We start from the raw sequence: 15377 nt of genomic DNA on the forward strand, positions 1-15377 counted from the left end.
TAACTATAAAAGTCTCATAATTTTAAACATGATTTGATCTTTATCTCACATTTTTGTAACCTTATATTTTAAAAAAAATGTTTAATTGGTAGGCTTGAGATCCCTGGAAGACCACTTCTAATCAGAAGAAGAAAGTCCTCTAATGGCACCCTCCCTAAACTCACACTTGGAGTTTCCCCGCTTGTTTTGAACAGGCTAGCTCTAGATAACTGCCCGGACTGAAATCACAAAATTGCCCTTAATTGAAAATTTGTCAATTCAAATGAGCTATGTATAGAATTTTATTAAGCATAAAAACTTATATATATATATATATATAAATGAAGTTGATAAGTGTGTGTGTATGTCTTGCTATAATGTGCTTTGCCTAGAATACTGATTTGTCAACTAATATTTTTAACTAGTTATAAAACTTCATAACTGATTAAATTAACTCCTCTAATTTTAAATGATTTTTATTAAGAATAATTTTAAAATTTTACAAAACAAAACTAATTTTAATTAACTTCCTTAATTAACAAATTCTTAAAAGCACTAATTAAACCGTTCAAGCCTGGCTCGTATAATTACCAAAGGCTGCATGGTTTCTCTCCCTGACTAATTAAATAACTCCCCTAACTAAAATGGGTTTGTACACGAGTCAATGACAGTATGCCGGTTAAGCTAGTAACTATATACAACTAATACAGTGGGAAGCACAGCAGAGGAACCTCGCTCCATATGCTCTCCAATATGAAATTCCACCCGCAATGAGTCAAAAACCTTCTGATAGCTGGGTGAGTCAACATCTCAGTTTGGCAACACCAGGGTACGACCTTCCCACGGCCACGAACCGCCTCCTCAAATCCAATGGGCAGAGGATGCTGATCTTCGGAGCTCATCACGTTGGGTAGGAGCACCCAGAGAAAATTCACCTGGGCAAGCAAAAGCCATTTTGCGATCTCCACGAGGTCGAGCTTGGCAATATGGGCGTAGCTGCCGAAAGATATGTATAATACGGAGGCGCGAGGCTTGGAATGGAGCCAGTGGGTGCAATTGGACTTGTACCAGAGGCTGGTGAGCACAGTGCTCTTAGTGAATCCACGTGGGATGATGGCTCCGATGGCGTAGAACGGGGTTTGAGCTCGCAAAGAGGAGATAGTGTGGGGCTCCAGCTCTTGAACTGTGTTACGGAGCACAAATTCGACAACCTTGACGTCACTGAAGACTTTGGATGTGATTCCGTGGTACACTGTTCAAGTGTCGGTTTGTTGAAGATAAGGCAGTCAGGTCCTTGGGGTAGATGGATTTCACGCCCGGAATGTAGTCTATCACTTCTGCTCGGTTATCTGCTGATTCAACAATTAGTACATAGCTAGTTAGTTAAATATTATACATGGACCACGCACAGATAGCAGAGTTTTTTTGGTCAGACAGATAGCAGAGTTCAGCTCTGTAATATTGGTAAAACATTAGCTTCTGTTATCTTTCAGATGATACTTATATTTTTTAACGATAAATGTTTTTTCAATTGTGTCATGTACTAAATATCTCTTGAATTACGTACATATAACAATGTAAATATTTCTTGAATTACGTATGTTGATGACCTGATCTATTATATATATTACTATAGAATGCTAATATACCTCATGTGGATTGTTGCGACAAATTTGGTAGTTCTACTTAAGACACGGCCCAATTAATAAAGAGCTGCTCCAAGAAATATCCATATATACAGACGTTGTATTTTTATTTAATCAAAGTTGATTCTCAGTTAACTAAAAATTTCTTCCAGAACAAATGAAAAACATGAGTACACTCTAAGGCCTAGAAGAATGAAGGGGAAAAAATCTCGCAGATTAAAATATGAAGCGCGGTCAATGTTTTTGTTTTAACAGGCGGTTCTAGCAATATATATGGAGAAGGTATCTATGAAAAATGATAGAAATTTTACTTTCCTTTTTTTTCCGAAGGGGCACTGACAGAGTTAGAGATGTGGATCCTCTGTAACACTGTAACATTATTCATGTATAGTAATGAATTAGGTGATGCTACGGCTCTTGCATGGTTTTCCTTATCATATTTAGTCATGCCACCTTTTGAGGTTCGAAATGAGCATGATAGAAAAGAAACGTGGTCGTGTGAGGGTGTGTGTGTGTGTGTGTACACTAAAGATGCATGTGAGAGACTAGCGAGGCTGAAGTTTGGTAATTACGTGTGCGCGCGCGCGCGCGCGAGTGATACCCTGGCAAGCAAAATAACCATTGTTTCGGAGGAGATCCATGTGGTAATAAAGAGAGAGAACTAGAGTAGGCTCTGTCCAGAAAGAAACATAGGGTTGGCCGAACTTCTCGGCAACAGCCAACGGCCACATGAAGAAAGTATCGGCAATCAGACATGTCACCGGCTGCGCCGACTGGTTCACCAGCTTAGCGATGAGCACTTCCATGCGAGCCGATAACACGTGGAGCAACGATTCCATAAACTTATCGTGGTTGAGGGAGCGGTCGTGCTCCACCGAGAGGCCGTCGGACACCGTGATGTACGGTATGTCAAGCCCCTTTTGTCGTGCGGTAGTGAAGATATTGTCGGGGGATAAGGAATTAGCTTTGGAGGTGCGGCGGTGGATGACATGGGTGTTGACGAAGGTGACGGTGAAACCTGGAGAGGCAAGGTTGATGGCTAGAGGAATCGGTTTCGGGCACCGACGTGCTCATCACAAGGGAGGATCTGAGCCAATGGTCCAAATTTTTTTAATTTTATAAAAATAAAATTCATAAATTTTTTATAAATATATTCATAAACAATCTGAAATAGTTCAATTTCACGTTATAATTGTTATAAATTAATTATTTAAATATATTTTGAACAGTTTAAATTTAATATTAATTTTTTATATATATGATCTAAATTTAAAGTTTTTATTTTTATATTTATTTTATATTTATTAAAATAAAAAATTATTAAATTTTTTTTTAATATTATATCTGTCTTGTCTATAATACATTAAGATAGTCGATTTATGAAAATTATAATATTAAATTAAATCACTCAAAATTACAAATTGAATCAGTAGTATTCAAATTAATGATGAATATATCTATAAAAAAATTATAAATTTTATTTTTATAAAATTAAAATTAAAATTAAAAAAATTTGGATCATTCAAATTAAAAATTTAGATGGCCGAATAATTTGAATGGCCCAAATCCTCTCTAGTGATAAACACGTAACTGCTCAGCAAGCTACTCAGCATTGACACCGGACTCGATGGCTGGATGGACTTTGGGGATTACGGGGCCTGTCTGGTGCTCATCCCCTGGCACATTTAAATTATTATTATATTGTTTTATTTTGTATTTATGAAAGTAAAAATTTAAGAAAATATAAAATAATTTAAAATACTTCAAATTTGGATCACCAAATCTCATCACACACTGAAGTCAAATCCGGGGATTATGTGACCTCGAAGGGATCCATCATCTGTGTTGCTGAGCACCGATGCTGGGCCTTCCAGACAGATTTTTTTAATTTAAATTTAAATTTTATATTTTTAAAAATAAAAATTTATAATTTTTTTAAATATATTTATCATCAATTTAAATAGTATTAACTTAATTTAAGTGATTCAATTTAATATTATAATTTTTATAAATTAACTATTTAAATATAATATGAACAATCCAGATTCAATATTAAATTTTTTATTTTAATAAATATAAAATAAAAATAAAAAATAAAAATTTTAAATCTAAATCTTGTGAATAAAAATTTAATATTAAATTTGAACTGTTTAAAATATATGCAAATAATCAATTTATAAAAATTATAACATTAAATTAAACTATTTAAATTAGCAGTATTATTCAGATTAATGATGAATATATTTATAAAATAAGTTTATATATTTTTTTATTTTTAATAAATATAAAATTAAAATTAAAAAACTGGGTGATGAGCACCTCGAGCACCGAAGACGGACCCTGACCTTGAAGTGGGCAGGCGAAGACTAAGGCGTGAGGCCGTGTTTCTTCTAAGGCGGCCGTGGAGCTTCTCTGGAGCTATTATATTCTAGATTTCTAGCAACCAGACGGAGAGGGTGTGGGTCTTCTGGTACAGGGAGTGAGATTTCTGCTTAAGCTGCAACGCAACGCACAAACGTAAATGAGTGGTTTTATATTATATTGTCGTTCCCATGTGAATCTTTCACGTTGATCAAACCCACGCGCTTTTTTGTCTGAATGTATAAATGTAGACATTTATCACATCTACCCAAAGATAGTGATGCTCATGTCATGTGGATGACAAATTTGGAAAATATAGCACTAAAATTTACCAAGGAAGACATCACATTAGATCACACCACCAAAAAGAAAAAATAACTCCTCTCTCTAGACCTTTTTACGAGACCATATTTAAAACTTTCGTGAGATTAAGAAAATTAATTAAAAAAAAATTAGGTAAAAAACAATTTCAACCTTTCAAAACAACTCGTCCAACTGGTACAATTAACCGGGAACGAGACATGAAAGATGAAAAAGCTAAGAGTGTGAAAGAGATAAAGATGTTTTTTTTTTTTTAATGTATCGTGTTGTTTCATTAAATTTTGTAAATAAATTAAAAACCAATGGATAGACTCTTGTAAAAATAGGACCAATACTTGAATAATACATGTTAGAATCTCTTCATCGCGGCGCACCCCTCCCGCTAGTCCCAGGCTCCCAGGAATATACCGAAACCGTTGCGCGTCGGTGGCGTCGCAATCTCCGCGTAGGAATTATCTCGCGGGCCGGGACTGCATGCTGCGACTTGCAACAATAGCAGCAGGTAGAAGAGAGATTTAGAGGTGAAATTTTTTTTCCCATTCAAAATATAAATACTCTCTTTTATTTCTATTTCAAGATATTTTTAATTATTTCACACATTTTTAAAAAAATATTTTTTATATCATAAAAATGATATATATATATATATATATATCTCTGATTTTAATTAACAATATAACTACATTAAATATTTTTATACTAATAAGAAGAGTAAAATTAAAAAAATAATTTAATTATTATAAAATATTTTAAATTAAAAATTATTTTTATAAGGTGTTCGAAAAATAGCGTGAGAGATTTTAGTAAAAAAATGGCAAACCAATAAAGTCTTAATTCTCATAAAAATATACATTTTTTTTTTACTTTTAGTCTCAATTATTAATGCTCTTCGATAACTTACAAAAAACTAACTTAACAAATATAAGAGATAAAATTTAAAAATTATTTTTTATATATATTAAATTACTTATATTTTAAATTAAAATTAATTGAGGAAAAATGTTTACGTTTTAAATGGAAGGAGAATGGGATCAATCTTTAAATGATCGGAAACAGTCGGGCTGGCCTGTAGCTAAAGCTTTTATCTGGATTAATTGTCGACATAGCGCGGAATTACCCATTTAATCTATGTTTATTTAACATATCTCGAGTTACAGTGGTTGATGCTCTCTCTTGATCGGCAAAATGAATAATTGGATTATCACCTTCATACATGTCATCACATACGACAGCTAGCCAGCATCCTTGCTTGAATTGCGTTTACAACCATGGTTCTTGACTGGTCACCATCTTTCTGCCGGGTAGCTCAACTCTATTTGATAAAATAATACTGACCTTCCTTGGATTTGATCACTATCCCTCGCGACAAGGTCGTCCAATCTTCAAAACCATTTAAATATGACGTGTTCTATAATTGACAATTGATGAATTTTATCGATCTTAGGGTCCAAGAAGCATCCAATATTAGTAGGGAAAGATTTACCAATCAACAAGTGCATAAGAACAACATAACAGTCTGCAAATCCCGGTTGAATCCATATTAAGTGATCGCCATTAATATTCTGGAATTATATATGCATGGTTCTTGTTTAAGTCATGCAGTGAACAACCATCAATAGGTCTCGATCGGACATGCAACAAAGGCACTGGTTTTGAAACCGGCGCCACAACATGTGGACAAATCGACGGAAAACTACAGCTAATTTAGAGTTTTTTAGCAGGGTTAATTGAAACTAATAACTGCCACCAGACACGTTTCTTCGTCAATGCTCATGTGATTTACAAAATCTACATTTTAAAAACTTAATAGCAAAAAAAAAAAAAGGAAAGAAGAAGTACACGCGAAGTGTGCAGATGGCCCATAAAGTGGACGGCAGGAAGGTTATGGGGTTTGACGAAAGGGTGAGGTAGGTTTGGGCGACCCAGTCATGGCTGGTCCAAATGAAGGGCAGGATCGCCCCAGTGAAATCCACGGTATTGGCATATTCTGTTTCACCCTCCGCGATCTATCTCACGATCTCATCGGACTAATCTCTCATCAGCAATAATCTTTGCAAGATTCTCCAATATTTCTCATTTTGTCTCCAAGCTGGGATGGGCGTCATGCGATTAATTGTCTCATCTCTTCCCGCGTAAACCCTTCCCCCTTCCTTCCTGTTGGAGATCCTTGTCCTCCCGAGTTCTCATCCTTCAGATGGGGACCGTGGCTTCTTTTACGACGTCGTCCTTCTTCACCGGAGAGAGAGCCGTCATCATCTTCTTCGTCTCTCTCGTCCTCTGCTCCCTTCCCTTCTCTCTTCTTTCCCACGCTCTTGCTCTCTCTTTCCTCACTCTTGCCTCCCTCTTCCTCGAGATCCGCTTTGAGACTCCCAATTCTCCCTCCCTTTTCCCCACCAGGTATGCACCGGTTTCCCCTCTTCCTCAATTTCCTTCCCATTCATCCATTCTACTGTCTCTCTTGTCACTCTCCCTCTTAATTTAATTTTTTAGTCATGGTTGCTTAGCGTTAAGACTAAATTTGGTTTTATTTCAGGCCCGGTGCCTCATCCGGCATATTGCTTGGGGCGCTCACTCCGCCGGCGGTCATTCTTTCAAAGATGATACAGCTATCAAGAGGATTGTCGTTTGGTGAAGTTAAATTTGAAGGTATTAGCTTCCCTGCTAATATATTTAATCACTTTCCGAATTCATGCCTTAAGTGGATTCAATGATACGTGATTCGGGGGAATCAGCTGCTCGGTTCAGCGATGCCCTGTCGAAATTATTACCAAATTAAAAAAAAAAAATGCCCTCTTCAAATTCAATATTCAATATTATTAAAAGTTTACTAAATTTTATGGTCTGTGCATGTTTAATGACCTCTGTTGTGACTGGATTGCCCTCTAATTCTCTTGATACTACCAGCGCCAATCCAGTGAATTCTCAATTTCCCATTATGTGGGTTTTGATTTTGACAACGTAAATACAAACATTCCTTTTTTTCCCCTTATATAGAGCTTCAGTATCTGACATTGCAATACTGGGCCACATCTGCTAGCAGCTTGAGTGTACTGATATTCCTCAGCCTGAGTCTGCGGCACGCACCATTTTCACGGAATGATTGGGTTTTAAAGTTCAGCTTATGCTTCATGTTCTTACAAGCTGCGGTCTGCTCTGTGTCCCTTGCTGCAACATATCAAGGTGGTGATTTTTTTGAATTGAAATCCATGCTGGACCTTTTGATAGAGTCTAATTTGTTGAAAAGCAAAAGTTCAGATTTGTGCATTGCTTCAGAAGATAGTCCTATTAGTTAGATATCCATTGCCATTTTCTTATTTTAGTCCAGATAAGAAATATTCATTCCACTAAACTCTCACTTACTCTTCCATACAGACCTGCACCCAGCACTAAAACTGTCCTGGTTCGTTTGTCATGGATTGGCAGCAGTGAGGTTAATTCAGCATTTTCTCAGAACTTTTCCATCCTGTGCTTCCATTGGTATGCTTAAATGTTTCAAATATGAATTCTAATTGGTATTTTGACTCTAAGTTATATTATTGTCAGAAGCGGAAGCAATATACTTTCTATTGAGCTCTTTTTATAATTCATGATTTTTTCTTGAATTTGATGGGAGGTATTTCTTTTCCAAGCAGTAATATATTTGGGGTAGTAAAAGTGTGAACTATCCAATTAAACTTTATAGCATACAGGTGTCCCTTAACAGGGGAAGATGAGCAATTTTTTTTTTTGCTTTTTGGGAGATAAACATGATGAGCAAAGCTTTCTTTTTACCAAATCTGATTCAAGCGTAGTAGCATTAGCTTGTTCATTTTTTTTAGAAAAATTATGTATAAAAGTTCTATTACCACCACTAGATAATCGAGGGATATTTTGTTGTTTTTCTTCTGTTCCTAGGGGAAGCCCTTCTGGTGACTTCAGGTATTGTTCTCTATTTTGGTGACATGTTATTGCGTACCATGGCAAAGGTTAGCGTTTTTGTAGGAAACTATATTGATTTTAAACGAATTAGATGAATATGTATTTAATTTCTGATGATTACATTTTTTTGTATTCAGCTATCTGGACTTTTGATGTCATCAGAGTTGCATCCTATGAAATATGGAATTAGTCGAAGTGAGATTGGCACTTTTATTCAGGTCTGGGTTCTTAACTAATGAATTTGATGATTAATGTTATGTCTAGATCAATTAAGGTTGTTACTCTTCTTTCAGGGATTGCTGCTTGGCCTTCTGCTGTATCCATTAGCTTTCAAATATATTATCCAAATATGGGAGTGGTCTATCAAAGCTGCTTCTGCTGAAGCAAGATACAAGGAGATTGGAAGATCTCTTGTATTTTTTGCTTCCCTTGGATTTGTCATGATTGTGATTGTACCATCATGGATGCAGTTTGTTCAGGAGTTTCATATGCATCCCATTTTTTGGTGTGAAATCAATATCTGGTTCATTGGCACTTTTCTTTTTGATTACTTGTTTTTTTGGTTGTCATATGATATGTTAAGTGGCATTGTGAACCTGTGGTGGTAATTGTGGGGTGTTAGGAGTTAGGAAGTATATCTCTTATCAGTTGCATGTTAAACAAGTATATTGAATTTGTCATGCTGACAATCCAAATGTGAGATTACATGGCATTTTAGCAGATATTAGCCACTATTTCTATTATGAGATATCACTTACATGGACTTTCAATCTTGTATAAAAGTTTAAAGCGTAACTAAAATGGCAAAAGTTGTGTGATATTTTTTATTGGGACAAGCAGCTTGTATTTTTATGGAGATAAAATAGTAGTAGCAAATAGTTAGGCCTAATCCAACTAGGTCTATAACTTGGGAAAATTTGCAGTAGTCTTGTCCTTCAGAGTTATGTTGTACAAAAAGAAATCTCTTCCAACTGGTTAATATGGAAATTAGGAAGGCAGTCTCAATTTCAATTCTCACAGGCATCTGTTATTGTGTTTATCATCATCTTTTTCATCTATATTGTCATATTAATAATTCTTATTCTTGCAATATCTTTTGCAGGGTGCTTTCTTTTGTATTCTCAGAGCCGGTCAAAAGATTGTCATTATGTCTCTATTGGGTGTGCGTCATCTGTTTTTCTGTTTTGCGATTCTATAACATCTCAAAAAGCAGTAAGATTGAGAGGATTCTTTTGCGGAAATACTACCATCTGTTGGCTGTCTTGATGTTTTTGCCTGCTCTTATCTTTCAGGTGATTTAGTGATGCTTGTTTGTTTCTTTGGGTTTTAAGTATTATGATTAGTAGTGTATTTTTTTCTGTCCGTCAGATAATTCTCAATTTACTTGCTGCTCTTTTGCTTTCAGCCAAAGTTTCTTAATCTAGCTTTTGGTGCAGCTTTGGCGGTTTTTTTGACATTAGAAATTATTCGGGTAAGCATCTAACTCACATACAAGGTAGCATAATGATTTCATATTTGTCATAGAGTTGGTGCTCATTGTTTGCAATTGATTACGAACAAGTGTCAGTATGTGGTGTGAATCCAGACGAAGAAAGCTAGAAGGTTTCAGCACTGCTATGATGACCACTCATGCTCTTAAAACTGGATGATCATTGAATTGGTGGAGGAATTTTTACTATATGGGAGGAATACTGTTTCGTAAAATAAATATTAAATTATCATCAGACTTTTGGTTTGGATTTCTAGAAACTTTATTTAAACTTTTTGGCTAAACAACTATGATGATTTTGGTGTTTGTAGCTTAGGAATGGGGTGTTGCCATGTTGATAAATGAACACACTCTTAAGTCTTGACTCATGATGCTAGAAAGAAATGCAATATTATATCTTCCTCAGATATTGACTGATGCAATTACAGAAAACATTTTGTGTATGTTAGATTGAAAATCTCGATTTCTACCTTAGAACTTACTCTACTTTTCCATTCCCAAATGCAAAGGTTCTAGTATTGTAACAATGTTACCTATGAAAAGGAACTTAGTTCTGCCAAATGTTTCAAAGAAGGCTAATTGGTTTTGCATTTGTGCTTGCATATTTATTGTTTGCCCTTGCGTAAATATTGTTTGACTCAGGTGTGGAGAATTTGGCCATTGGGGCAATTAGTGCATCAATTTATGAATGCATTCACTGATCATCGTGACTCTGATCTTCTTATTGTCAGGTATCATATACCTCTTTCCCTTGCAGATCGATAAGGCATATTGTTTTATGCATAAGAGTTCCAACTTCCAAGCACTGCCATTACATGATTTGATGTCCTTTTTTCAGCCATTTCTCACTCTTATTGGGATGTGCACTTCCTATTTGGATGTCTTCTGGGTACAATGATCGACCTCTAGCCCCTTTTGCAGGAATATTGAGTTTGGGAATTGGTGATACGATGGTAAACTCGCTATTTTCTGCTGTTTGGCTAAAGTTGCTATCTTTGCATTGTTTGATTCCTCATTCACGCTAGTCTAGGGATAAATGTTAAGATTACACAAGTACTTGAGTAAGGTTGAAGTAAATCATCATGTTGCTGCTGCATTAATTCCAATTGATTGTTGATCGTGAACCCATGATTCTTTATGATGTTTAGGCATCAATGGTTGGGCACAAGTATGGTGTTTTAAGGTGGAGTAAGACTGGCAGTAAGTATTTCCTTAGTAATGAATAGCGATTTGTACCAGAAATTTCCTGTGTGTATGACGTGAATCTTTTTCCAATTTGCCAGAGAAAACCATTGAAGGTACGGCTGCTGGTATCACATCTGTCCTGGCTGCTTGCTCATTGCTCCTTCCACTCTTAGCGTCAACTGGATATATTCTCACCCAGGTCTCTGTGTGTGTGTGTGTGTGTGTGGGTCGGTGGTAATACCTGTTCCTTCCTTGTAGCGCATGTTCCACTTGTATGCATACTCGTTGTTGATTTGCTGAAGCTTTTTGGCTAACTCGGATTTTCTAAGATAACACGGAATGTTTTCATAGCTCACTCTATTTCTAGCTGATGTCTTCATTACTGACTGTTTGCAGCATTGGTTCTCTCTACTAATAGCTGTGACCGTAAGTGGTTTGTTGGAGGCCCACACTGCACAACTTGACAACGCATTCATACCACTTTTCTTCTATAGTCTTCTCTGTTTGTAGATGCAGTTCATTCTTCCCCAAAATAAAGTTGCCTCGGATGAGCGGCGATGGAATCCAGCAGAGTTCTTCATGATTTCTCATGACGAGCTTTCTCTGCTTACATTCTTTCTGTAGATATATATATATATATATATCAACTAATGTAGAGGTACTGATAGAGAATGCTAACAGAATTGCGGTACAACCATATAATACTTTACAGTTTAGGATGATCTAAAACAATTAGGGTTTTATCTTATAGAAGTGACATGGATAGTTTTTTGCATACCGTAGGCTTGGACCATGCAGTCATTTTTTAAAAAAAGAAAAAAAGAAATGGGATCATATGTGGCTTGGGGAAGAGAGGACTAGAAAGTGGAAAGCGGTTGAACATCTAGTTAGCTCACTTGATCTGAAAGAATTTTGTATATCTTCCATTTTTTATGGCCCTGATGACTTCCTGGTAGTGCTTGTTTAAAACCACTATTTTTTCATGCATTCATTCCTAGTCCTGTACAATCAGTCGTGGAAGTGTCAGGATGGGATGTGGTTGCAAAATGTCGCGATGTTACACTAACATGGCTGTTTCATGACAGCCTCTTATTTGTCAGGGAATAACGATTTTAATGAGGCTTGGATCGGATCCACTTCATGTTCTTCCCGTTATGTCCTCCGTTAGCATGATTTTTTTAATTAAAAAAAATAATGTAGATTTATAATGAGACTCGAAAAGGATTTACAAGCTATACTAGGTATTTACGATAAATTCTATAGAATTAACAACCCATCGATAATGCATTTTTTTAATACCTCAAACATTGTAACTAATATTTTAAACTCTGAATTGTTTGAGAAAATATGTCTATTATGCGTGAATGTATAAAGATTGCACAATAAAGACGTTTGCCCTTGGAAGTTTAGAAGTGTTTTTTTCATTTTTGGGCATATGTCAACTAGGTCTGACATGAATTTGGACCAGAAAGTCAGAATTTACGCTGCATAACTCCTTGATGTATGTAGATATTTCAGACAAATTTATCTGTCCATTATAGCGAGTGTTATCTAGAAGCAGAGGATGATTGGCGATTAGCGAAGTTTTAATTTCTCACTCTGCATTTGAAAGCCCCCCAAAAATGATATACGAGTTTGCCTTTCTTGCACATCAATTTCAAAACAACTAAACAATAGGGCATAGTTAGAGTTATATGAAGTAGCGTGTAGTTCAAAACAGCTCCAAAAGCTTGTGGGGGTCGGAAAATAAAAAAGAAGGAAAGAAAGAAAAACTGCTCTAAATTAAATTTTTTATCCTGCAAGGGAAAAAAGAAATTTATGATGCCTATTTTCTCAAAAAATATTAAAGTACCCTTGCAGGAAAAAAAGATTAAAAAAAAAAAGACATAGGTGAGGTGACCAGTCGGATCAAGTTAACTTACAATGTGAGTGATTTTTAAGCCCCATGTGTTGCAGATGCGCAATTGATGTCTTAATATGCAGAATATAGAAATATATGAAGAGAAATTTGTGCCAGTCAACAAATCCGAGTCACATCAATTTCCGTACAAACAGCGCGTGAATTGTATCGCACTTCCATCTCCATAAGCAAATACATCCACTGTGTTTTGGATGGATGTCCAAAATTTTTATAAACTTGTCAAGACTTGAACTCGTTATTTGTCCACAAAGTTACTTCCTCTTGATCATTTTTTTCGAAACAAATTGAAGAATGGGCAATACATGACATGAAGAAACCGAAATATAAATAAGTTAAGGAGGGCTGATACATTAATAATAAATTAATAATTGTGATTGGGTTGAGTCCACTATTTCCAAATTGGGTATGAAAGAGAAGCAATTAAATGGGGTCGGGCCGGAAGCGTTTTGCTTCCCCACACATGACCAACACTTGGATGGGACATTACATAGTCTTGTCAAGTCGAACCCGCGGACATCTCTCTGCACGCGTCCGGCTATTTTTGTTGGTTTCGAGTACGTGTTACGGTATTCTTTCAACTCATGGATCGATTAAGATGACAATTGGAGTGCTTCTGTGTTTCCAGGTGGCACCCCTTGGATGGCAAATAAAAAGATATCAATTTCTTAGGGATGAAAATCCAGGTGGCAACCAACAATCCAAATGAAGATCTGTAATTTTGGTTGTCAATTTTAAGGTTTGAGTGAACAAGACATCCGCATGCACCTGTGTTTCTCCGGTTCTCCCAAAAGGAAAACTCATCATACGTAAAGTTACGGTTAATTTGTCATCTTCTGATGTTGAGCCATATACTCTCCTCGCTAACAAAATTTCTCACCTCATCTCCCTTTCACTCGGTTGAACTTAAATTAGTCTTTTATATTTCATTATTATTTTTCTCTGGAGGAATATGCTATACAGTATACACAGCTAACTCAATTCTTCTAATACGTCAATTATTGAAGTTACTCAACAGAAAAAACTGCTCGCAATTGCACCGTGCGCTTGTAAACTTCTGATAGGTGGTCGTACGTAGCTTACGTGTAAATGCCATTTTGTCCTCGATCGGGGTCATAATTTTCGGCCGATCGTCATCCGTAGATTTCCAGGAACATGCTCAATAGTCAATATGATACTACTCAATTTTTTCACATCCACACGTACACCATTATTCTAACCATTTCATCTGTTGCTTGCAGGTCTTTTGAGCAGATACTTTAACTTGAACCCTTAACATGCAATTGATCATGAATATATAGTCTTCATCCTCGTGTAAATCTGCAACTGCGTTACCAATAATGACGTTACCTGCAAAACTTTCCTGATGAGTACTATATATCTATTGCAGAATGAATTGAAGAAGACTATGAACAAGTTAAGAAGAAGCATTCTCGGTAGCTGCTGCTTTCAATTGGATTTCAAGGATGAAATATAAAATACTCAACGCTATGTTTCACCATTTTCTAGACAGCTACGAGCTGTATAGCTATAGTTCTATAGCAACGTCGTTGCACTTCCCCTTCAAATTACATAATGCGGTCTCAAAGCCTTTCCCTTTTGTTCGTTTTATTATGTCTGCGTTGCCGTAGTTAATTAGCTCATGCCTGCCTGCTTTTACGTGAGTGAAGGAGACTGCATATAGCATCTTGGTCCCTCTCTCTACTGTCCTCCACCATGAAAATCATATATGTTCAGGACCCATTAAAGCTCAGAAGAAATATCAGATTTCGCGTGATGTGTCCACTGATATATCATGTTTGGACCCACTGACCACTACTTAGATCATAGTCCATGCATCTCGTTTTTCCTGTGCTTAAATAAACTATCGATTGCTGGTAAACAAACATATTTTTTGGTTCTCAAGATCCATAATATATATACATATATATAGCTCCCCATTATTGCTTCTACTGCACCACTGCAGGCAACATGCTAATTAAATTCCTTTCATTGGCACGTGTCCTAAAAGAAATATAGATCAGAGTCTAATGTATATGTATCTCTCATTATCCAACATATTTGTAGATTGGATCTATTTATTGAAAAATTTAATCCAAATATACATGTTGTTACTTGATTAATAAGCAAATTACCCCATGTTATCTTATGATAATATCAGACGATTCTGTACAAACTACTTATGACTTGGTTATATTTATCATATCCCCTCTATATATCTCTAAACATGGATGGGATGGTAGGTTTGAGAAGTGCAGCATAGGATATTCCAGTTATCTTCCACATAGGGGATATTATATTTCTTTCCCTTTCAAAAGCTCAAGTATTTTTTATACAACAACCCTAGAAAACAATGGCATTAATAGGGAACGAATTTGCAGTACAAGGGCACATGGACGGAGCATTCGTGATCGTGAAGAAGAGGATCATGTGCTGAAAGGAGAGATAAAGTCATAAACGTATCACCAATGGATAAGAATTCCGTGGTTGAAGTTATTGCAACCATGGCGATCGAGAATGCAGAGATTGATAGAATAAATAAAATGATCCGTTAATTTGT

At 36.0% G+C, this 15377-nt stretch overlaps 1 protein-coding gene and 1 pseudogene across 2 annotated transcripts; one reads left to right on the forward strand and one right to left on the reverse strand.

Annotated features, from left to right (window-relative positions):
* Window positions 1–680: 680 nt before the first annotated feature.
* On the reverse strand, window positions 681–5428 carry LOC129313209 (UDP-glycosyltransferase 86A2-like; annotated as a pseudogene).
* A 732-nt stretch (window positions 5429–6160) lies between these two features.
* Window positions 6161–12054, forward strand: LOC129312586 (dolichol kinase EVAN-like). 2 transcript variants are annotated; one of them, XM_054955248.1, is made up of 14 exons: window positions 6161–6704; window positions 6841–6953; window positions 7302–7487; window positions 7680–7784; window positions 8202–8272; window positions 8363–8443; window positions 8519–8730; window positions 9328–9517; window positions 9631–9696; window positions 10357–10445; window positions 10553–10667; window positions 10863–10914; window positions 10998–11098; window positions 11296–12054. In XM_054955248.1, the coding sequence occupies exons 1-14, from the start codon at window positions 6502–6504 to the stop codon at window positions 11407–11409; spliced, it is 1698 nt and encodes a 565-aa protein (XP_054811223.1). In that variant the 5' UTR covers window positions 6161–6501; the 3' UTR covers window positions 11410–12054. The 2 variants fall into 2 exon arrangements, with proteins under 2 accessions (XP_054811223.1, XP_054811224.1); XM_054955249.1 differs by lacking the exon at window positions 7302–7487 and having other exon boundaries at window positions 6162–6704.
* Window positions 12055–15377: the final 3323 nt, after the last annotated feature.

This window comes from Prosopis cineraria, unplaced genomic scaffold (assembly GCF_029017545.1).
Source record: "Prosopis cineraria cultivar Desert tree isolate PC_DT_omini unplaced genomic scaffold, ASM2901754v1 PC6, whole genome shotgun sequence".
In the NCBI taxonomy this organism is placed as follows: domain Eukaryota; kingdom Viridiplantae; phylum Streptophyta; class Magnoliopsida; order Fabales; family Fabaceae; genus Prosopis; species Prosopis cineraria.

Bases quoted from the DNA above. Each gene is read 5' to 3' on its own strand.
- LOC129312586 (XM_054955248.1), top strand. From the start codon at position 6,502: ATGGGGACCGTGGCTTCTTTTACGACGTCGTCCTTCTTCACCGGAGAG. The intron at 8,731-9,327 runs GTGTGAAATCAA...TATCTTTTGCAG, and splicing joins CATATGCATCCCATTTTTTG to GGTGCTTTCTTTTGTATTCT. The intron at 10,446-10,552 runs GTATCATATACC...TCCTTTTTTCAG, and splicing joins TCTGATCTTCTTATTGTCAG to CCATTTCTCACTCTTATTGG.